At 38.8% G+C, this 25,487-nt stretch overlaps 1 protein-coding gene across 3 annotated transcripts in view; it reads left to right on the top strand.

The window, feature by feature from the left end:
• PCSK5 (proprotein convertase subtilisin/kexin type 5) overlaps positions 1-25,487 on the top strand; it is an 868,299-nt gene that overhangs the window by 356,592 nt on the left and 486,220 nt on the right. For all 3 annotated transcript variants that reach the window (XM_053702490.1, XM_053702492.1, XM_053702493.1), the window contains exon 9: positions 4,584-4,684. In XM_053702490.1, coding sequence (XP_053558465.1) covers positions 4,584-4,684 — 101 coding nt within the window. The remainder of the gene's footprint in view (positions 1-4,583; positions 4,685-25,487) is intronic.

The raw sequence follows: 25,487 nt of genomic DNA, 5'->3' as shown, positions 1-25,487 counted from the left end.
AAAATGTATTAATTATTAATATGAATCATAAATCTACAGCTGGGACCATGGAGGGACTGGTAAAGTATCCCCACTATATATAAGAAATGTGCTCATAATCCAACTTATAGTTATATACATATATAACGGATAACACATATGAATTATAATTACAACAGATCCGCTCACTATACTTATGAACTAAAACCCGTTTAAAGCCCTAAGTCTTTTCATGAAAAATACTGCGAAGTCTTAAGAAAACTTTGTAACAACATAAGAACTGTTGAATATCGACACTTTATATAAGTGAGCTTTGTAACAACATACGAACTGTTGCAATATATCCAAATACTGATTGAACAACAGAAGTTTTCTGCAGTTGTAAACAGGGATTATCCAGTAACAAAATTATAAGGTGGTAATAAATATACAGAACATAGCTACATGGTGGTATTTAACCTCAAGCACTGATTATATTCCTAAAAGGAGACGTCCTCATTTAAGATTGTATATCAAGCAGATGGTCTTATATTGCTTAGTTTTTATTTTTTGTATTTTGAATTCATGTAAGTTTTTTCTTTTTTATTATTAGATATTAAATTTTTTAAATTTATACAAGATACTTTCTTTTTCTAACTACTTATTGCACAAACGTTTATCAAAGGATAATGTAAGAGTTATAATATTAGAACTGTTTGATGTTTAACCCTTGCTCTCGAGTATTGTAAGTACTCGCTAGCGCTGTTTATCTTATCTCTTTTTGCATGAACAATAGTTGTCCCATTAAGGAGAAAATTTGGGATGATTAAAACCTTTTTTTGTAGCATTATCCCTTTATACAGGCTACAGGCTTAAAGGGACAGTCAACACCAGAATTTTTGTTGTTTAAAAAGATAGATAATCACTTTATTACCCATTCCCCAGTTTTGCAAAACCAACACTGTTATATTAAAGGGACAGTCAAGTCCAAAAAAAACTTTCATGTTTCAAATAGAGCATGTAATTTGAAGCAACTTTCCAATTTACTTTTATCACCAATTTTGCTTTGTTCTTTTGGTATTCTTAGTTGAAAGCTAGACCTAGGAAGGCTCATATGATAATTTCTAAGCCCTTGAAGGCCGCCTCTAATCACATGCTTTGTATTTGCTTTTCACAGCAGGGGAGAGCTAGTTCAGGTAAACCCTATAGATAACATTGTGAGCATGCCCGTGGATTGTGGCAGACACTGCAATAATTGGCTAAAATGAAAGTCAATAGATAATAAATAAAATGTCATGTGATCAGGGGTTTGTCAGAAGATGCTTAGATACAAGTTAATCATAGAGGTAAAAAGTATATTAATATAACTGTGTTGGTTTTGCAAAACTGGGGAATGGGTAATAAAGGGATTATCTATCTTTTAAAACAACAAAAAGTCTGGTGTTGACTGTCCCTTTAATACACTTTTTATTTCTGTGACTAACTTGTATCTAAGCATCTTCTGACCGCCCCTAATCACATGACTTTTAGTTATTATCTATTGACTTGCATTTTAGCCAATTAGTGCAGTGTCTGCCACTAGCCACGGGCGTGATCACAATGCTATCTATATGGCCTACATGAGTTTGCTCTCCCCTGCTGTGAAAAGTAAATAAAATAGAGGCAGCCTTCAAGGGCTTAGAAATTATCATATGAACCTTCCTAGGTTTGCTTTCAACTAGAATACCAAGAGAACAAAGCAAAATTGTTAATATAAGTAAATTGGAAAGTTGTTTAAAATTACATGCCCTATTTGAAACATGAAAGTTTTTTTTGGACTTGACTGTCCCTTTAATATAACAGTGTTGGTTTTGCAAAACTGGGGAATGTCCCTTTAAGAAAACGCTTACCATCAGGTAAGGGTTCCTAGAGTTAAAATTGCTGCCTTAGATGTTTATATGGGACTCAATTACTGCTGCAGAAAAGCACAAATCACAGATGAAGTTGCTATTGTAATTAGGCATGGTCAAATAATGGTATTCATTTACCAATCCAGATATGTGTGCATTGAACTATAATCAATTGGGTGCTGAATATAGCCTAATGCCGGCTTTTGCTCTCATAATCATTTATTACTTTTCTAAATGCACACATAAAAATATTTATCTATTAATAGTAATTGTAGTGGTGCATTTTAAAAAATGTTCAAGTAACTTTTCCACCACATACTTTTGAATTTACTTACAAGGGACAGTCAACTCCAAAATGTTTTATTGTTTAAAAAGATAGATAACCCCTTTATTAACCCTTCACCAGTTTTGCACAACAAACATGGTTATATTAATACACCTTTTACCCCTGTGATTACCTTGTATCTAAGCATCTTCTGACAGCCCCCTGACTTTTTATTTATTATTTATTGACTTACATTTAAGCCAATTAGTGCTATGTTGTGAACAACCCACAATGTTATCTATATGGCTCAAATGAACTAGCACTCCCCTGATGTAAAAAAAGCTAATAAAAAAGCATGTGATCAGGGGGCTGTCTTTAGTGGCATAGAAACAGGCAGAAATTTAGAGATGTAAAGGTTATAAAAAATATTAATATAACCATCTTGGTTGTGCAAAGCTGTGGAATGGGTAGTAAAGGCATTATCTATCTTTTTAAACAATAACAATTTTTGTGTTGACTGTCCCTATAATTGTCATTAATTGCAAAAATTATGCTATTTTAATATCCTTTTAGTGGTGTGAAGAGTTTTTTTTTTATGGTGCCAAATTTGCCTGATGATTTTATATATTTTGAACACATCCCACAACTAATTTTATTTATTTTATTGTGCTGTAATTTATCATAAACAAAATGTCACTGAAATGATATCAAAATGCTAAGGGAGCAGTTTTTCTCCTGGATTAATAGGATTGATTTAGATCCACTATGCCCTTTTGAAATGTGTCTGTATGTGCTTCTTGAGGATTAAATAGTTTATTTGTAGAGAAAATCCAGTACATTTACTTCTCTGTTGATGCCAGGACATCTGTATTCAAGTCTCATACAATTTAGTAAGAATCCAATATTACTGTTTTTTTGTTTGTTTTTTATGGAAGTTGAGTAATACTTTATTAGAATTCATGTGTCTTTTTTTCAGAATTCCAAGCATTCATTGCATTAGGTTGCTGTTACCTTGGCCTAGATCCACAAATAACTTAAGTAACTCTCTAGTGAAACACAAACCTCTAATTCCTATGTTTTTTCTAATGTTTTCTGATATTGTGGGATTGTCATGGCTTGGGAAATATGCCCACTGTTCTTCCTAAAGGTTCCACAATCAGGGCAAGCGTCCCGGTTTTCAGGGACTGCTTAGCTACATCACCGCACTCCCTGACTATACCTATGACCATCCTTGCCCACACACAACACTGTTGCACGCTCCTACCAAACACAGGTAGGGCAAAGCAAACAAGTGTACCCCACCTTCAGTTTCCAGAAAGCCACAGGAGGTATGAGATATTAACACTAATACAGATTGCAAAAGAGAGAGATGGTAATTTTATCCTGTTAAATTATGACTTTTGTTTTAACCATGTATTGGCTTTTAAATACAGCAGGGACACCCTTAGCATTTGCGGGGCCCTGGGCAAGACAAATTTGTGGGGCATAAACAGCCCAGCACTCTTATTTCCCTCCCCCCATATGCTCTGCTTCCTGTATGGCCCACCCCTGTCCCAACATTCAGTGTTACCTATATGAAGAATAACACTATGTATTAACCTTCTGATACCATAAACACTTTTTTTATACACTAAATACAGGATGTTCATTGCACCTTCTCATAACCTCACCCCTGACAGTGCAGGGCCCCCCAAAGTGCTGGGCCCTGGGCGGATGCCCCTCTCGCACTGCCTAAAGGGCAGGCCTGCTTTGCAGTATGTCTACTTAAAGGGACAGTCTACCATATCATTGTTATTGTTTTAAAAGATAGATAATCCCTTTTATTACCCATTCTCCATTCTGAACACAGTGTTATCTATATGGCCCACGTGTACTTTCTGTCTCTTTGTGTTCAAAAGAGATTTAAAAAGCCAGTGATAAGAGGCAGCCCTCAAAGGCTTAGAAATTAGCATATGAGCCTACCTATGTTTAGTTTAAACTAAGAATACCAAGAGAAAAAAGCAAATTTGATGATAAAAGTAAATTGGAAAGTTGATTAAAATTAAAAGCCCTATCTGAATAATAAAGTTTCATTTATACTAGACTGTCCCTTTAACACAATAGTAGATGGGAATATCAATCATTTAGTGTGTATTGCTGTGGGGATGGTGAATATAGGTTTTAGCTATTATTTTATTTCTCATACATTTAGCATTTATATGCTTTTAGGGGGTTGTTACTTTGAGCATTTTCTTTATAATATGTGTCTCTGCAGTGATTAAATACATAGTTATATACAAGGAATAGTGCAATAATAAAATGTTCTCTCATATTAGAGCATTTTCTTTCTAAAAGTTTATTTCCCGTTAATTCTTCTGTTAATGTTGACCTCTGTTCCCTCCAAATGGTCTTGTTTTCTTTACATAATCTAACTCACTTTCTGGCCTTTGCCTGTGCATAAGTAACTTAAAGAATAAACCTTTTTGTTTCAGATCACCACAGATTTGCGACAGCGTTGCACAGACAGCCACACGGGAACCTCAGCATCAGCTCCTATGGCTGCAGGAATTATAGCTCTTGCTCTGGAAGCAAAGTAAGTATTGATTCTTTTGCCTTTAAAGCTTAAAGGGACAGTAGATTGTAAAATTGTTTTTCCATAAATGTATTTTAAATGACTTGTTATACCAACTGCAGAGTATAAAATATTTGAGAAATTGCATTTTCGGGTTTATTTGTGTATCTGAAGTAGCTGATTTTGTGCTTTGAAACCACAGCCTATTACAATGGGTTGAGCTTCAGGTAATATCAGATCTCATTATGTTATCACTTTCATGTACACAGATTTGCTTCCTTATCTTATATTTGTCTGGAACACCAAAGCTCAATACATAGAGAGAACAATGGGAAATTATCATTTTATTACTTAACTATCATGCCCCCCACTGAGGGTGTAATCTCTTCTGCTGGCTGTGTTTACTTAGGCTTGTCAATAGCATATACGCCAGTATAAAAACTTTCAGAATAGGTTGGGAAACCACAAGCTAAATCAGCTATTTCAAATGCTGAAATATGAGTAAAGGAGCTACTTGCAACCAATTTAATACACTCTAGCAGGTAAAAAGGATCATTGGGAATAATTTAAAGGGGAGAAAGTTTTTGGGTGAACTGTCCCTTTAACAGTGGCTAATAGTCATTGATGTCACACAGTATTTTTTACATAGAAACAACCTGTTTTAATTAGATTTCATATACCAGAAATGATGATGAAACTGATTACATTATAAGTGTTAAGCCTCTCTGTTCCCTGTGTGAAAAACTTCCCATCATTCCTATAGAAATGACCACATTTGTGTTTGCACAGTTGCTGACTCTGATGTAATAAGTGTTATTATGGCAGAGGTTAAACATTGGCCCTTCTGGGTAATAATAAACAAGCATAGGGTTGTATTTAATATGGGAGTCTTTTAGTGCAGTTTTTAATTATATATTTACCTTATAGGCATTCTTGTGTTAAAAAAAAAATATGCTCTTTGTTTTAAAGCATTTTATTTTTCCAGCAGATTCCTTTATTAAATGCTTACCTCCTGCATAGGGGTTACATAATTAGTTATAGGTGTGCTTCTGTGCCACTCAATGAGGATACAGCTGGTGAGACAACAAGGAACAGGAATACTTCAATCACAATCACTCACATGGATCAGAAAGGGGGTTGCAGGAGTGAAATTTTAACTATGTTTAAAGAGATAGTCTACACCTTAGTCATCTTAAAGTCTTACCTTAGATTATGCTGCAAATAGCATTCTGCACCTTTTTCTATATCATGCAGCAGGAATGGTAAAACTATTTTTTAATATGTATATTGTTTCTTGCCACTTTGAAATGGCTGCCAATTTCCGCCCACTGATGACATCACAATCTGGGCAGCATATGGCGTCCAATAACAAAAGGCTCACTAGTTGGATTCAACAGACTTTCAATGATTTTCAGCAGAGTGCTTAGATGCAGCCCAGATCGTGATGTAATCAGTGGGTGGAGCTTGGCAGCCATTTTAAAGTGTCCAGAAACAATATTCATTTAGATATAACTTTTTTACCATTCCTGCTGCATGATATTGAATTGGTGCAGGAGACTATGGCCTCTAGTTATTAAGGTGTGGCGGACCTGATCCGCCAGACCTCGCTGAATACGGCGAGCAATACGCTTGCCGTATTCAGCATTGCACCAGCAGCTCACAAGAGCTGCTGGTGCAACGCCGCCCCCTGCAGACTCGCGGCCAATAGGCCGCCAGCAGGGGGGTATCAATCAACCTGATAATACTCGATTGGGTTGATTTCCGGCGATGTCTGTCCGCCTGCTCAGAGCAGGCGGACAGGTTATGGAGCAGCGGTCATTGTGACCGCTGCTTCATAACTGCTGTTTCTGGCGAGCCTGCAGGCTTGCCAGAAACACGGGGCATCAAGCTCCATATGGAGCTTGATACATATGCCCCTATTAGTAGACTTTAAGATGACTAAGCTGTAGACTGTCCCTTTAAATCTTTTAAATTAAACTTTTTTATTTTGATTAAAATAAAGTGTTCTAAGAAAGAGCATTTTGATACTAGAAAGTAATTGAAAGAGATATTAAAATCAGTTTTATATTTATTTATGACATTATTCACAGATTTACAATAGATATGCAAGCAAATTTTTTTATTATTATTATTTTGTTAGAAAATATGCATTATTTTGTCAGCCCAGGAAAAATGAAAGAACACAGGCACATATCTTCTGATACTGTAAAGCATGGTCTCTTTAGAGTCACTAGGAGAGGGAGGTGTGCAGATTTTCATGCCTGTTCAGTACTGTATATACTCCACCAGTTCCCTCTTTATATACAGTGTTGTACAAATCTTATTCTATGTCTATAACAATTAAGGTTCTAGTTTCATGGATGCATAAAGGATAGAACCCTGGCATTAGAAATTTCTTGACACCCAGATAGATACTGGTAATTCTGATATCTATTAACTTGTATTCTTTTTGGCTTCATTTTTATAATTCAGAGAGAGCTTTAATTCTTTCACCTTATTTTATAAAGTCCCTAAGAAAAAATACATTATTTTCTTTAACAACCTTCAAAAAGTCTTTAGGGGAAGACTATTCTAAATGTTACTTGTCACGTATGTTAGCCGTCACTTCATTATATTCTGTTTTACCACCTAAGAGTTAAAAAACAACAATAATAAACCTAGAGTTAAAAAACAACAATAATAAAACCTGGTGTGCTATTGTGGCGTTTTTATTATTGTTGTTTTCTCTTGTAAGGTGTATCCAGTCCACGGATCATCCATTACTTGTGGGATATTCTCCTTCCCAACAGGAAGCTGCAAGAGGATCACCCACAGCAGAGCTGTCTATATAGCTCCTCCCCTAACTGCCAATACCAGTCATTCTCTTGCAGCTCTCGACAACATAGGAAGTAGCTAGAGAGATGTGGTGAATTTATGTAGTTTATCTTCAATCAAAAGTTTATTATTTTCAAATGGTACCGGAGTTGTACTGTTTTAGCCTCAGTCAGAAAGTTGAAGAAGAGTCTGCCTGTGGTTTATGATGATCTTAGCAGGTTGTAACTAAGATCCATTGCTGTTCTCACACATAACTGAAGAGATTAGGTAGATGCCGCTACACGGGACTTATGGCAAACGGTCCCTAAGGTGGAGGGAGCAGTTTCTACCCTAGCTAAGCATACAACTATTCCCGTCGAGGACAGTTGTGCTTTCCTAGATCCAATGGATAAAAGTTAGAGGGTTACCTTAAGAAAATGTTTATTCAACCAGGTTTTATTCTCCAGCCTCTTGCATGCATTGCCCCGGTCACTTCTGCTGCGGCCTTCTGGTTTGAGTCTCTGGAAGAGGCCTTACAGGTAGAAACTCCATTGGATGATATACTTGACAAGCTTAAAGCGCTTAAGCTAGCCAATTCATTTGTTTCTGACGCCGTTGTTCATTTAACCAAACTAATTGCTAAGAACTCAGGTTTTGCTATACAGGCGCGTAGGGCGCTATGGCTTAAATCCTGGTCAGCTGACGTTACTTCAAAGTCTAAGCTTCTCAACATTCCCTTCAAGGGGCAGACCCTATTCGGGCCTGGACTGAAGGAGATCATTTATGATATTACTGGAGGAAAAGGTCATGCCCTTTCTCAGGATAGGTCTAATAAATTAAGGACCAAACAAACTAATTTTCGTGCCTTTCGAAACTTTAAGATGAGCGCGGCATCAACTCCCTCTAATGCAAAACAAGAGGTAATTTTTGCCCAGTCCAAGCCGGTCTGGAGACCTAACCAGGCCTGGAACAAAGGTAAGCAGGCCAAGAAGCCTGCTGCTGCCTCTAAGACAGCATGAAAGATCAGCCCCCGATCCGGTAACGGATCTAGTAGGGGGCAGACTTTCTCTCTTTGCCCAGGCTTGGGCAAGAGATGTCCAGGATCCCTGGGCGTTGGAAATTGTGCCGCAGGGATATCTTCTGGACTTCAAAGCTTCTTCCCCAAAAGGAAGATTTCACCTCTCACAATTATCTGCAGACCAGATAAAGAGAGAGGCATTCTTACATTGTGTTCAAGACCTCCTAGTTATGGGAGTGATCCACCCAGTTCCAAAGGAGGAACAGGGGCAAGGCTTCTATTCAAATCTCTTTGTGGTTCCCAAGAAAGAGGGAACCTTCAGACCAATCTTAGATCTCAAGATACTAAACAAATTTCTCAGGGTCCCATCTTTCAAGATGGAGACTATTCGAACCATCCTACCTATGATCCAGGAGGGTCAATACATGACTACCGTGGACTTAAAGGATGCTTATCTTCACATTCCGATACACAAAGATCATCATCGGTTTCTCAGGTTCGCCTTCCTAGACAGGCATTACCAGTTTGTGGCTCTTCCCTTTGGGTTAGCTACGGCACCAAGAATCTTTACGAAGGTTCTGGGGTCACTTCTGGCGGTCCTAAGGCCGCGGGGCAGAGCAGTAGCCCCTTACTTAGACGACATTCTGATACAGGCGTCGAATTTCCAAATTGCCAAGTCCCATACGGACATTGTTCTGGCATTCCTGAGGTCTCATGAGTGGAAAGTGAACGAAAAGAAGAGTTCTCTATCCCCTCTCACAAGAGTTTCCTTCCTGGGAACTCTGATAGATTCTGTAGAAATTAGGATTTACCTGACAGAGGACAGGTTGTCAAAACTTCTAAATTCCTGCCGTGTTCTTTATTATACTTCTCGCCCTTCGGTGGCTCAGTGTATGGAAGTAATCGGCTTAATGGTAGCGGCAATGGACATAGTGCCGTTTGCCCGCCTACATCGCAGACCACTGCAACTCTGCATGCTCAGTCAGTGGAATGGGGTTTACACAGATTTGTCCCCTCTACTAAATCTGGATCAAGAGACCAGGGATTCTCTTCTCTGGTGGCTATCTCAGGTCCATCTGTCCAAAGGTATGACCTTCCGCAGGCCAGATTGGACAATAGTAACAACAGATGCCAGCCTTCTGGGCTGGGGTGCAGTCTGGAACTCTCTGAAGGCTCAGGGGTCGTGGACTCAGGAGGAGGCACCCCTTCCAATAAACATTCTGGAACTAAGAGCAATATTCAATGCTCTTCAGTCTTGGCCTCAGCTAGCGGCAGTGAGGTTCATCAGATTTCAGTCAGACAACATCACAACTGTAGCTTTCATCAACCATCAAGGGGGAACAAGGAGTTCCCTAGCGATGTTGGAGGTTTCAAAGATAATTCAATGGGCAGAGATTCACTCTTGCCATCTATCAGCTATCCATATCCCAGGAGTAGAGAACTGGGAGGCAGATTTTCTAAGTTGTCAGACTTTTCATCCGGGGGAGTGGGAGCTCCATCCGGAGGTGTTTGCACAGTTGATTCAATGTTGGGGCAAACCAGAACTGGATCTCATGGCGTCTCGCCAGAATGCCAAGCTTCCTTGTTATGGATCCAGGTCCAGGGATCGCAAGGCAGCGCTGATAGATGCTCTAGCAGCGCCTTGGTCCTTCAACCTGGCTTATGTGTTTCCACCGTTTCCTCTGCTCCCCCGTCTGATTGCCAAGATCAAGCAGGAGAGAGCTTCGGTAATTTTGGCCACGCAAGACTTGGTATGCAGATCTGGTGGACATGTCATCCTTTCCACCATGGACTCTGCCTCTGAGGCAGGACCTTCTACTTCAGGGTCCTTTTAACCATCCAAATCTAATTTCTCTGTGGCTGACTGCATGGAGATTGAACGCTTGATTTTATCAAAGCGTGGTTTCTCCGAGTCGGTCATTAATACCTTAATACAGGCACGAAAGCCTGTCACCAGGAAAATCTATCATAAGATATGGTGTAAATATCTTCATTGGTGTGAATCCAAGGGTTACTCATGGAGTAAGGTCAGGATTCCTAGGATATTATCTTTTCTCCAAGAAGGATTGGAGAAGGGTTTGTCAGCTAGTTCCTTAAAAGGACAGATTTCTGCTCTGTCTATTTTTTTGCACAAACGTCTGGCTGAGGTTCCAGACGTGCAGGCGTTTTGTCAGGCTTTAGTCAGAATCAAGCCTGTGTTTTAACCTGTTGCTCCGCCTTGGAGTTTAAATTTAGTTCTTAAGGTTCTTCAAGGGTACCAAACCTGGTTTTTTTCTTAAGGTGGTATCTAATAAAAATATCAATCAGGAGATTGTTGTACCGTCACTGTGTCCTAATCCTTCTTCAAAGAAGGAACGTCTTTTACACAATCTTGACGTGGTTCATGCTTTGAAGTTTTATTTACAAGCTACTAAAGATTTTCGTCAAACATCTACATTGTTTGTTGTCTACTCTGGACAAAGGAGAGGCCAAAAGGCTTCGGCAACCTCTCTTTCTTTTTGGCTAAGGAGTATAATACGCTTAGCTTATGAGACTGCTGGCCAGCAGCCTCCTGAAAGAATTACAGCTCATTCTACTAGAGCGGTAGCTTCCACATGGGCTTTTAAAAATAAGGCTTCTGTTGAACAGATTTGTAAGGCGGCGACTTGGTCTTCGCTTCATACTTTGTCAAAGTTCTATAAATTTGATACTTTTGCTTCTTCGGAGGCTATTTTTGGGAGAAAGGTCTTGTAGGCAGTGGTGCCTTCCGTTTAAGCGCCTGCCTTGTCCCTCCCTTCATCCGTGTCCTATAGCTTTGGTATTGGTATCCCACAAGTAATGGATGATCCGTGGACTGGATACACCTTACAAGAGAAAACATAATTTATGCTTACCTGATAAATTTATTTCTCTTGTGGTGTATCCAGTCCACGGCCCGCCCTGTCATTTTAAGGCAGGTGTTTTTTATTTTTAAACTACAGTCACCACTGCACCCTATAGTTTCTCCTTTCTCTTGCTTGTCTTCGGTCGAATGACTGGTAGTGGCAGTTAGGGGAGGAGCTATATAGACAGCTCTGCTGTGGGTGATCCTCTTGCAGCTTCCTGTTGGGAAGGAGAATATCCCACAAGTAATGGATGATCCGTGGACTGGATACACCACAAGAGAAATAAATTTATCAGGTAAGCATAAATTATGTTTTTTAACGCTGATTGTGTGACTTTTGTATTGTGAGCTGAATTGGATTCCACCTCATAGGGGACGATCATCTATGATTGCGTGAGACCTCCAAGGATGCTTTTATTTGTTCTGAACTTTGTTGTGAGACCTTATTGGTCATACATGCTTCAAACATACCTCACGTTTACCTATATTACGAGTTTTGCGCTAAGCAGGGTGCGAAAATACGCTGCCATTACAAATTACTGAAAAACTTTCTTGTGCTGTGCGTTATGGTGCGTTACGCTCCATACTGCACAAAATCCAAGGGCCTGAGTTAACGTGCTCGTGCACGCTTTCCCCCATAGACTTCAATGGGGAGAAAATGTTAGTGAAAAAAATAACACCTGTGATCGCGGAATGGAGATCGCCGTAATGCAACCCCATTGATGCCTATTAGGGAAAAGAAAGTTACGTTTAAACCCTAACATAAACCCCAAGTCTAAACACCCCTAATCCGCCTCCTGCAACATCGCTGACACTAATAAAAGTTATTAACCCCTATTCCACCGCTCCCGGACATCGCCGACACTAATAAAATTTATTAACCCCTATTCCACCGCTCCCCAACATCGCCGACACGAAGAAAGTTATTAAAGGGACACTGAACCCAAATTTTTTCTTTCGTGATTCAGATGGAGCATGACATTTTAAGCAACTTTCTAATTTACTTTTTATATCAAATGTTCTTAATTCTCTTGGTATCTTTATTTGAAATGCAAGAATGTAAGTTTAGCTGCAGGCCCATTTTTGGTGAACAACCTGGGTTGTTCGTGCTGATTGGTGGATAAATTCATCCACCAATAAAAAAGTGCTGTCCAGAGTCCTGAACTAATAAAAAAGCTTAGATGCCTTCTTTTTCAAATAAAAATTGCAAGAGAACGAAGAATAATTGATAATAGGAGTAAATTAGAAAGTTGCTTAAAATTGCATGCTCTATCTCAGTGATTTTTAACCTTTTTTTGCCGTGGCACACTTTTTTACATTAAAAAATCCTGTGGCACACCACCATCCCAAAATTTAAAAAAAATCACACATTGTAGCCTAATACAGCATATATATACACATACACACAAACACACACATACTGTATGTATTGTGCTGTTATGCCATGCCTCCTACAAACTACCCCTGCACTGGGAGTAAAAAACAAGCAAAGTTTAAAAAATATGTCACACTGTTGTCAGTCTGCCGTGGCACACCTGAGGATCTCTCACGGCACACTAGTGTGCCACGGCACACTGGTTGAAAAACACTGCTCTATCTGAATCACGAAAGAAAGAAGTTAGGTTCAGTGTCCCTTTAACCCCTAATTTGCCGCCCCTACATCGCCGACACCTAAATAAACCAATTAACCCCTAAACTGCCGCCCCACATCGCAAAACACTATAATAAAGTATTAACCCCTAAACCTCCAGCCCCCCACATCGTAACTACTAAACCTATTAACCCCTAAACCGCCGGACCCCCCACATCGCAAAACACTAAATTAAACTATTAACCCCTAAACCTAACACCTCCCTAACTTTGAATTAAAATTACAATATAACTATCTTAAAATAAATAAAAACTTACCTGTGAAATAAAAAAAACTAAGTTTAAACTATAAATTAACCTAACATAACTATTCTAATAAAATAAAAAAATACCAATTAAAAAATCTAATTTACAAATTTAAAAAAACCTAAGACTACGTAAAAATAAAAAACAATCTGAAATTACAAAAAATAATAAACACTAAATTACGAAAAATAATAAACAAAATTATCATAAATAAAAACAATTACATCTAATCTAATATCCCTATAAAAATAAAAAAGCCTCCCCAAAATAAAAACACCCATAACCTACAATAAACTACCAATAGCCCTTAAAAGGGCCTTTTGTAGGACATTGCATTAAGTTAAACAGCTCTTTTACCTTTAAAAATTACTAAGTCCCCCCTAAAAGTAACCCCCCATCCAACCAACCCTCCCTCCCAAAATAAAAAACCTAACTCTAACAAATCCTAAGCTACTCATTGCCCATAAGGGGCATTTGTATGGGCATTGCCCTTAAAAGGGCATTCAGCGCTTTTACTGCCCTGCTCAATGCCCAAAGCCTAAAAAATAAAACCTTAACACTAACCCCATAAAATCTACTCACAGTTCCTGAAGTCCGAACATCCATCTTCATCCAGGCGGCGAGAAGGCTTTATCCAGGCGGTGACACCTTCATCCATCTTTTTTATTTTATTAGAATAGTTATGTTAGGTTTATTTATAGTTTGTTAGTTTTTTTTTATTTTACAGGTACGTTTTTATTTATTTTAAGATAGTTATATTGCAATTTTAATTTAAAGTTAAGGGGTGTTAGGTTTAGGGATTAATAGTTTAATTTAGTGTTTTGCAATGTGGGGAGGGCGGTGGTTTAGGGGTTAATAGGTTTAGTTTAGTAGTTACGATGTGGGGGGCTGGAGGTTTAGGAGTTAATACTTTATTATAGTGTTGGCGATGTGGGGGGCCAGCGGTTATGGGGTTAATAGGTTTATTTAGTGTTGGCAATGTCGGGGGGAGGCAAATTAGGGGTTAATAGGTTTATTTAGTGTTGGCGATGTCGGGGGACGGCGGATTAGTGGTTAATAGGTTTATTTAATAGTCGTGAAGTGATGTGGGTGGGTGGCAGATTATGGTTTAATAAATTTATTATAGTGTTTGCGATGTGGGATGGTGGCGGTTTAGGGTTTAATAGTTGTTTTATAGGTGTTAGTGTACTTTGTAACATTTGTAACATTTTAGTTATGAGTTTTGTGAAACATTTCCTTCTTAATATGAGGAGAGTCCACGGCATCATTCCTTACTGTTGGGAAATACTGAACCTGGCCACCAAGAGGAGACAAAGACACCCCAGCCAAAGGCTTAAATGCTCTCCCTACTTCCCTAATATCCCAGTCATTCTTTGCCTTTCGTTACAGGAGGTTAGCAGAGAAGTGTCAGAAGATTCAGAGTAGTTCCTTATGAAGGGTATCTACCCTTCAAATCGGTACTGGAGTTTTAAGTAGTCTTGTCAGCCTCTCAGTGAGAGCTTTGACGAAAGTTAGAGTCTAGAGATGCACGGAGAGTCTTTCTGTGAACCCATCCAGACTCATATTTACAGCTCCTAAGCAATCAGTGTTGATGAGTTTCACTGCCTGCTTTCCATCACTCAAGTCCACACTTGACTGTCACACTTGAGAGGCTGTGTTTCTGTTCATCGGCATAGATTCTGGTAATATTCTTTCATTTTTTACAAATAACGCCAGAAGACTGGGTCACAGTGTGGCTCCTTTTATCTGTATGGAATCAAGGGTTAATATCTCCTAAGGGGGATTATTAAACAGTGGGGACTATTCACATAAGTTTATTTGATTATGCTGCGACGTGTGAGATGTTTTTTGGAACGTACAGGTTTTTACTTTTGTTTTTGAGCTGCGCAGCTTGAAAGGCTTGGCGTGATTTTTTTGCTCTTATAGCCAGGGGTGGTCCTGCATTGCGCACCGGGTGTGGTTACATTTTATTTCCTCTTTCCATGCTGGTTACCAGAGAAAAAGCAGTTTCTCTGTTTTGCCTGGGTCATAGGAGGTGGTGAGTGTCCCAGCTATTGGGGGTATAAAGATGCCGTTTTTTCTTATTAATCAATAGTATGCTTTGTAAGTGCAAGCTATGGAGAATTCTGATGCATTAGAGGTTACTCCCTCTTTACCTAAGCCTGTCTATATTGTGAGGAGGCGCAGTATACCCGCCCGTTTAACTATGTTCTACATGCCTTGATAAAGTAATCATGTAAAAGAAGGTCATTATGTTTGATACCACTGAGCTATCCACCTCTGAGGAGTCTCCGTCCCGTGAGGTGCGCACCCTACAGTCATCTCCTAATACACATGTAGCTTCCCGTTTCACTCCTAATCCTCCATCTGGAGGGGGCCTTTAACCGCCAGACTTTACTGTGCAGTTACAAATGGCGGTGTCTGTGGCATTTAGTGCTTTACCTTGCCCTGCTAAGCGCGAGGGAAAGGTTGAATATTGCTATCCCTCCCAGGGGTCATCAACTAGTTTGTTGGATTGATCTGATACGAGATTATCCGATGATGAGGGCGCCTCTGATTCTTCAGAGGGCGCACTTTCTGGGTCGGAGTCTACTGCCTCTTAACCTCCAGCTGTGGAGGAACCAGACTTTAGATTTAGGATTGAACATTTATGCTTTCTGTTGAAGGAAGTTTTGGCTACATTAGAGGTTCCAGAGCCCAAATTGCCTAAGGAACTTTTGATTCCTAAATTAGATAAGGTCTACGAGTACAGGGTTGTACAACAAAACTTTCCCGTAAAGATGGCGAACATTATTAAGAATGAATGGGAAAGGATTGGTCCTTCCTTTTCTCCTTCATCTTCCTTTAAGAAATTGTTCCCAGTCCCGGACTCTCTCTTCAACAAGCCCATGGATAAGAAGATAGAAATTATGTTAAGAAAGATGTTTTAACATACGGGATATTTGTTTCAACCGGCAGTGGCTGTTGCTGCGGTTGCTGGAGCGGCTACCTACTGGTGCAACTCCTTATCTGAGTTGATCAAGGTGGAGGGTCCCCTCGACGTGATCCAGGAAAGAATTAAGGCCTTAAGGGTGGCTAATTCTTTTATTTGTGATGCAAATATGCAAATTATTTGCCTGAATGCTAACGCTATGTACAAATATAGTACAGCACTATGCTTTACCTATATTTAAAGGCTCAATGATTTATGTAAAAATGTGTCTCACCCCTCAGGCTAGGTTTTATAAGTGCCCGCTAAACATGGATCTATCTATACCACCCTTGACAAATGCAATATGGGATGGCTCTTATGTCAGACGACAGTTGTTAGTCATATTCTATTTATCTTTTATTTTATTTTATAGATAGATCCACACATTCATGAATGCTCTAATTTTTCAACCCTAGTTTAGTTTGATAACCTTAGGCATGCAAATGGTGAGGGCCCATATCTACCACTTCTTGCCCACATCAAAGATGGCTGCAAATATTTATCTTACAGCTTCTTTTTTTCAGTCATTTGTCAAACTCGACAAAAACAAGCAAAGTCACAACTGCCAACACTTATGTTACTTTCAAAAGAAGGACAGCTGTCCTTCTTTTGTTAATAATTCTGATTATTTGGCATAAGGCACTACCTACTGTAAACACTCAGGTTCTGTTTCAATAGGTTCTAAGGGACAAAACCCAACCCCCCCCCCTCTTTCCCTAGAGGTCATAGGGACTCCACAAACAACTTATGTTACTTTGCCCATTTTAAAAATGGCCGCCAATACTTCATTCAAATATGGCTGCTACACCATTTAGATCCTAACATCTTTCTAAGTTATATTGAAGAATTATCAATTCAAAACTCGGATATAATCTTAGCCATTAACCCGAAGACATCTATTAATCTTCACAGCAAAGTTAAGGAGAAAAATCATGTTTCATAATAACGCAACTTTGCCCATATCAAAAATGGCTGCTATTATTCCAAACTCACCTAAATCCATTGGTCCAAACCTTAAACACCCACACATTTTTTGGCGCCAAAATTCATCACATCCCCTTTGCTCTGATAGGCTAAAATAGCCTTTAAATGTTTTCAAGAAACATATGCTGGTATAGTCTTGATAAAGGCTCCCCAGGCTGAAACGCATTGACAGACCCTCTATTTTGACATACCAGCCTGACACACGGTGAGCACATTTCCATTTAGAGCCCTGTTTAGTAGCAGACTTTTAGTTGTATTTTTTTGTTTTTTCTAGGTATCTGGATTCAATCTCTTCAGCTTTTCCACTACAGAGCAGCTTCCACCATTTGGAGTACCTCCATAAACTTCTAATTTATCCAGAACTTTCTTTCCCCACATTTGCCTTTTTGGCATTTTTGCAATTTTGCATTTTTTCTTTATCTCAATAATACGTTTTGAATCGTTTTTATTGCTGCAGCAATTACCCTGTAACCATGGTTTTATATAACATTCATGTCAACACTTTTTAACATGTTCTAGTATGTTACCATATGATATTATGTTCTAAGACGTTTTACCATGTATAAAATGTTTATATGAGATACATAAAATTTCATTTTATATTTCATCAAATAAAAGGTCACTAGTAAATCATCAAATAGCTTATTGTACTTCCATCTTGAATCTGCAAGGATTGCAAAGATTGAAATCTTCACACACCACATAATTGCACTGCTTTTTTTTCACTACAGCACGTATCATTCACTACTCTCTTTAACACTGAATGTTTGTTAGCGTATGTAGAAATTTGCAAGACAGTGTTGCAATTTTTTCATTGTCACTCCTCTATTCAAAACTAGCTGTAAGGCTTAGACTTTCTTCTTTCTCTTTTTGATACACAAGTAGCTATTATGTTTTGACTATAAGATTAGTCACTTTCTATTTCACAAACCACTAATTTATTCTCAGGACACTGTACACGACTTTAACACAGTGCTACCTCTCTATACACTTTTTGTTATATTGTATTAAGCTTCCTAAGCACATACTCTTGCGTTTTATTGATTACCACTGAAGATTTTTTTTTTTTCTTCATAATCTCTATCTGGGTATGGTCAGCCATACTGCTAGACACTGTATATAACTTAAATAATGTTACACTTGTTTACATAATACATCTCTACGCCACACTAAAGCCATTCTTCCTGTGAAGACGGCGCTCCTATCTTGTATATCTATATCTTATATTAGGAACGATTGTGTTGGGCTATCGTTTACCTCCACTGAGCTTGTGCAGTATTGTCACGAATCCGGGAACACTATAACTTTTTGTCTTAATAATTGTGTTGCCCATTTACTGCCTCCATTTTTCTATATCCCTTCTCCATTTTTCAGCATAGTACAACTAAGTGTATATTTCCATACTACCATACTAACAAATGCTCTAGTGCTGTCTTTTCAGACCAAATTGCACGCTGGGAGTTTTGTTTTGAGATTTTGTAAGTAGACTTGTGAGTACTCCCTTGCCAATACAACCTTTTGATAAGATAGCAAATTTTGTAGGGGCATCTAGCAAAGTGCCTTTAAAGTGGTTCTGCCAAATATAACAAAACTTCGGAGATCAGCTTCTTCAGGTTGTCTGCATTTGCTTATGCTCAGGGTGATCGGTACTAATCATTAGTAATCCAGCGGAACAAATGTAAAATATTCACATAAATACATATGTACACACATATAGTCATATAAAAAGGTGCTTTGGAGTCTTTTGCAGTTAAGTAGATGGAAACATGTAAAATCATATTTATGCAATATTCATGTTTAATAAAGTGTTATACTTTGTATTTACTGTAAATATTTCACATTCAAATGTTCTGCACATAGAATATGTATTTTTAAATAGATATTCCTATTATTTATTTATTTATAAAATATTTTACCAGGAAGGATACATTGAGATTTCTCTTATTTCCAAGTATGCCCTGGGTTCACAAAACATTGCAAAACATCTGTATATATCTATACCTATATATAATCATGTGTGTGTATGTATATGTGTATATATATATATATATATATATATATAAATATATAAGATTATCACACTTGAGAATATGTGATCGGGTTTACAAGCAAGTAGTATGTGGGGGGAATACGTTGACGTAATCTCGATATTCAAAGTTAGGCTTTTTGTGTCCATTGGGTTAGTGCACAAGCTAAAACTTTTTACTTTTAACTTTGTAATATGAGCACTACCCAAAAAAGCCAAAAAGCAGATTTTGGAAACTGCAAATGGTGCAAATCAAATAACTGTTTTAGATCATTTAAAAAAAACTAACAACGAGATTACGAGTTTTGTCGGTAATGGTGTGCGGTGCTAAAGATCAGTTTTCCCTCACCGCTCATCTACAGACAACGCTGGTATTACATGTTTTTAGAAACCTGGCGTTAGCCGCAGAAAAGTGAGCTGAGAGCAAAATTTTGCTCCACATCTCACCTCAATACCAGCGCTGCTTACATTAGCGGTGAGCTGGCTTAACGTGCTCATGCACGATTTCCCCATAGGAATCAAAGGGGGAGAGCTGGCTGAAAAAAAACCTAACACCTGCAAAAAAGCAGCGTAAAGCTCCTAACGCAGCCCCATTGATTCCTACGGGGAAAGAACATTTATGTCTACACCTAACACCCTAACATGAACCCCGAGTCTAAACACCCCTAATATTACACTTATTAACCCCTAATCTGCCGCCCCCAACATCGCCGACACCTGCATTTTATTATTAACCCCTATTCTGCCACTCCAGACACCGCCGCCACCTACGTTATATGTATTAACTCCTAATCTGCCGCCCCCAACATCGCCAACACCTACATTTTATTTATTAACCCCTAATCTGCCACCCCCAATGTCGCCGCAACCTACCTACATTTATTAACCCCTAATCTGCCGCCCCCAACGTCGCCGCCACTGTATAAAAGTTATTAACCGCTAAATCTAAGTCTAACCCTAACACCCCCTAACTTAAATATAATTTAAATAAATCTAAATAAAATTACTACAATTAACTAAATTATTCCTATTTAAAACTAAATACTTACCTATAAAATAAACCCTAAGCTAGCTACAATATAACTAATAGTTACACTGTAGCTAGCTTAGGGTTTATTTTTATTTTACAGGCAACTTTGTATTTATTTTAACTAGGTAGAATAGTTACTAAATAGTTATTAACTATTCAATAACCACCTAGCTAAAATAAATACAAAAGTACCTGTAAAATAAAACCTAACCTAAGTTACAATTACACCTAACACTACACTATAATTAAATTAATTCCCTAAATTAACTACAATTAACTACAATTAAATACAATTATCTAAAGTACGAAAAAAAACCCCACTAAATTACAGAAAATAATAAAAAAATTACAAGATTTTTAAACTAATTACACCTAATCTAATCCCCCTAATAAAATAAAAAAGCCCCCCAAAATAATAAAAAGCCCTACCCTATACTAATTTACAAATAGCCCTTAAAAGGGCCTTTTGCGGGGCATTGCCCCAAAGTAATCAGCTCTTTTACCTGTAAAAAAAAGTACAATAACCCCCAACATTAAAATTCACCACCCACACACAAAACCCTACTCTAAAACCCACCCAATGCCCCTTAATAAAACCTAACACTAACCCCTTGAAGATCACCCTACCTTGAGAAGTCTTCACCCAACCGGGCCGAAGTCCTCAACGAAGCCGGGCGAAGTGGTCCTCCAGACGGGCAGAAGTCTTCATCCAAGCCGGCCAGAAGAGGTCCTCCAGATGGGCAGTAGTCTTCATCCAGGCGGCATCTTCTATCTTCATCCATCTGGCGCGGAGAGGGTCCATCTTCAAGACATCCGACGCGGAGCATCCTCTTCGTTCTTCATCCGACGACTGAATGAAAGTTCCTTTAAATGACGTCATCCAAGATGGCATCCCTTCAATTCCGATTGGCTGATAGAATTCTATCAGCCAATCGGAATTAAGGTAGAAAAAATCCTTACAGCTGATGCAATCAGCCAATATGATTGAACTTCAATCCTATTGGCTGATTCGTACAGCCAATAGATTGCGACCTCAATCCTATTGGCTGATTGCATCAGCCAATAGGATTTTTTCTACCTTGATTCCGATTGGCTGATAGAATTCTAGCAGCCAATCAGAATTGAAGGGACGCCATCTTGGATAACGTCATTTAAAGGAACCTTCATTCAGTCGTCGGATGAAGAACGAAGAGGATGCTTCGCGTCGGATGTCTTGAAGATGGACCCGCTCTGCGCCGGATGGATGAAGATAGAAGATGCCGCCTGGATGAAGACTTCTGCCCTTCTGGAGGACCTCTTCTGGCCGGCTTGGATGAAGACTTCTGCCCGTCTGGAGGACCACTTCGCCTGGCTTTGTTGAGGACTTTGGCCCGGTTGGGTGAAGACTTCTCAAGGTAGGGTGATCTTCAAGGGGTTAGTGTTAGGTTTTATTAGGGGGGGATTTGGGTGGGTTTTAGAGTAGGGTTGGGTGTGTGGGTGGTGGGTTTTAATGTTGGGGGGGTATTGTACTTTTTTTACAGGTAAAAGAGCTGATTACTTTGGGGCAATGCCCCACAAAAGGCCCTTTTAAGGGCTATTTGTAATTCAGTATAGGGTAGGGCTTTTCATTATTTTGGGGGGCTTTTTTATTTTATTAGGGGGATTAGATTAGGTGTAATTAGTTTAAAAAACTTGTAATTATTTGATTATTTTCTGTAATTTAGTGGGGGGTTTTTCGTACATTAGATAATTGTATTTAATTGTAGTTAATTTAGGGAATTAATTTAATTATAGTGTAGTGTTAGATGTAATTGTAACTTAGGTTAGGTTTTATTTTACAGGTAAATTTGTCTTTATTTTAACTAGGTAGCTATTAAATAGCTAATAACTATTTAATAACTATTCTACCTAGTTAAAATAAATACAAAGTTGCCTGTAAAATAATAATAAATCCTAAGCTAGCTACAATGTAACTATAAGTTATATTGTAGCTAGCTTAGGGTTTATTTTATAGGTAAGTATTTAGTTTTAAATATGAATAATTTAGTTAATGATAGTTATTTTATTTAGATTTATTTATATTATATTTAAGTTAGGGGGGTGTTAGGGTTAGGGTCAGACTTAGATTTAGGGGTTAATAACTTTAATATAGTGGCGGCGACGTTGGGGGCGGCAGATTAGGGGTTAATAAATGTAGGTAGGTGTCGGCGATGTTAGAGACGCCAGATTAGGGGTTAATAATATTTAACTAGTGTTTGCGATGCGGGAGTGCGGCGGTTTATTATAGTGGCGGCGATGTCCGGTTCGGCAGATTAGGGGTTATAAAAATTATTTTAGTGTTTGCAGTGAGGGGGGGCTCGGTTTAGGGGTTAATAGGTAGTTTATGGGTGTTAGGGTACTTTTTATCACTTTAGTTAAGAGTTTTATGCTACGACATTAGCCCATAAAACTCTTAACTGCTGACTTTTAAATGCGGTACCAGTCTTGACAGGAGCGGCTGTACCGCTCACTTTTTGGAAGACTCGTAATACCGGCGTTATGCAAGTCCCATTGAAAATATAGGATGCGCCATTGACGTAAGTGGATTTGCAGTATTTTAGAGTCGGACCAAAAAAGTGAGCGATGAGCCTGTCATTTCAAGACTCGTAATAATAGCGGGCGTTAAAAAGCAGCGTTGGGACCTCTCAACGCTGCTTTTTAAGGCTAACGCAAGACTAGCGAAGTTACAAATGTTACTTTTTGTTTTCTTTTGGAGGAGGTGGATTTGACCCAGCAGAGCCACTGAGCAATCAGACGTGCACTGCTTGTTAACTTAAAATTTTTAATAAGCAGCTTTAACTTAATCTTTTTTTCATGTATAATATTTTAAATAGTGGTCTTTTTATATCAGATTTTTCTTAGCGTTTGCTGCCCCTTTAAGTGTAATGATTAATGTTGCTTAGTTTTATAGCTAATTGCACCTCTATACCATCTCCCTCATCACATTACAAATCCATTTACCCCTACTCTTAATGCTCTGTGATATACTGAGACAGGAAATCTAACAAAATAGATGATTTCACATTACAAGCAGACAAGTATTTACAGCCCTTAACTACATTATAGATTGATAAAGCATATTTAGCATACCGATAGAGTTCCTTCTAGAGCTTAAGTTCCCTTTTATAAAAATGTTTGTGTTTTCTGTCATTGGCAAATGGATAAGAGTGGGTTTTGTATTCCGAGGCTGCATGTGTTTCATTAGAAGATGAATTATGTGTGCAACTACTTACATTAATATTGTGCTAATAGAGAACAGGCTGAAAGTTAATGGGCATGCATTCCATTGATAATGAGTCAAATAGGATTACTTAGAGAACTCAATCTTAACAAATGGTGAGGTGTATAATGAGACAAAGAAATATTATTCTACTTTATACATAGCTTTTGGAAATTATTTCACATTGTGAGATAGATAGATAGATAGATAGATAGATAGATAGATAGATAGATAGATAGATAGATAGATATAAAGAAAAACTATTTGTGCATTTTATACATTGCTTTTAAAAGGACAGTGTACACCAATTGTCATATATCTGCTTGTAATAGACACTACTATAAAGAAGAATATGCACAAATGCTGATCTAAAAATCAAGTATAAAACCTTTAAAAACTTACTTAGAAGCTCCCAGTTTAGCACTGTTGATTAAGTTGACACCCAGTGAAAGGGGCTGGAAAAAGCAAGAAGAGCAGACTCCCCCCCCCCCCTTTCCTTCATTTGAAAAGACAGATAACATAAACAGGAGCCAGCAGTTATCTGTAAATGGAAAAGATTGCAGTCTATAATCTGTGGTGCTAAAATTTAACTTAATATAAACTATATAGCTGAACAATGATATCAGTTATTAATTGATAATAAGAGTGGGTAGATTATTATTATTATTATTATTATTATCAGGTATTTGTAGAGCGCCAACAGATTCCGCAGCGCTGTAAACATAGTCGTGTACAGGATAGCTTTTGCAGGGATCAAGTGGGTAGAGGGCCCTGCCGATTGTTTCACTGTTGTAGTCGGCTCTTATGAAGGCGATCTGCAAACAGCTGGGCTCATAGGCTTACATTCTAAGGGGTTCAAGGGGAAAGCCATGGAGTTAGGAAAGGTTAGTGTTGGTTGTAAGCATCCCTGAATAGTAGAGTTTTTAGGGAGCGCTTGAAGCTGTTAAAACTAGGGGAGAGTCTTGTGGAGCGAGGCAGGGAGTTCCACAAGATGGGGGCCAGTTTGGAGAAGTCCTGTAAACGGGAATGTGACGAAGTAACAAGAGAGGAGGAGATCCTGAGCTGATCGAAGGGGACGGGAGGGAGAGTATCTGGAGACAAGTTCTGAAATGTAGGGGGGAGCAGTGGAGTTGAGAGCTTTGTATGTCAGAGTGAGGATTTTGTGCTTAATCCTAGAGGCAAGAGGAAGCCAGTGAAGGTATTGGCAGAGAGGCGCAGCAGATGAAGATCGACGAGTAAGGAAGATGAGCCTGGCAGAGGCATTCATAATGGATTGTAAAGGAGCTATGCGGCAGCTAGGCAGACCAGAGAGGAAGGAGTTGCAGTAGTCGAGGCGGGAAAGGATGAGAGAGTGGATTAAAATCTTAGTTGTGGAGGGGCAGAGCCAACTACCGAAAATACCAGACGCATATCTCTAGTGCTCCTGACTTTCAGCCCGATATATATTCTCTTTTTTCTCTCTGGGTTGATGAATTTGTCTGGGACTTACTTAGAACTCTTCTTAAGGACATGGCTGAGGAGGCATGCAACCAGAACACTCCTGGCCTTTTCAGCTACCAGGCCAGAGGGGGATTAGCATTTTACAGAGGCGCTACGAATTGCCATCTTGGTTTACTGAAGGCCGGCTACACATGTCAAAAGCCACTCTGCATGATCCCTACTAACTAGGGCATAGCTACTCATCCAGATCTCTCCCCTGCTTGGTACGTAGGTGCATGAAGCCTGTATACATATCAGTATTCCTGTTGCTACTCTCAACTTTTATGCTGCATTGTGATGTCTGATCTATCATTCGTTATGGAGTCACGCATCATCAACACACTACGCAACCTGATGAATATTCTGGACTCCCAGTATGTGGCTCTGAGCTGAGAACTGAAATACACTTCTAGCCCTGCCCAGCACAACTACGATCTGCATGGGACAGAGCCGATCAGCAGCCCACCTTCTCCTAATGCTCCAGTTCGTTTAGATGCGCCTAATCATCACGCTGGACAAGATGTCA

The sequence above is a fragment of the Bombina bombina genome, chromosome 2, assembly GCF_027579735.1.
Source record: "Bombina bombina isolate aBomBom1 chromosome 2, aBomBom1.pri, whole genome shotgun sequence".
NCBI lineage: Eukaryota > Metazoa > Chordata > Amphibia > Anura > Bombinatoridae > Bombina > Bombina bombina.
The sequence above is the reverse complement of the archived record's forward strand: the minus strand, read 5'-3'. Positions and strand labels throughout refer to the sequence as shown.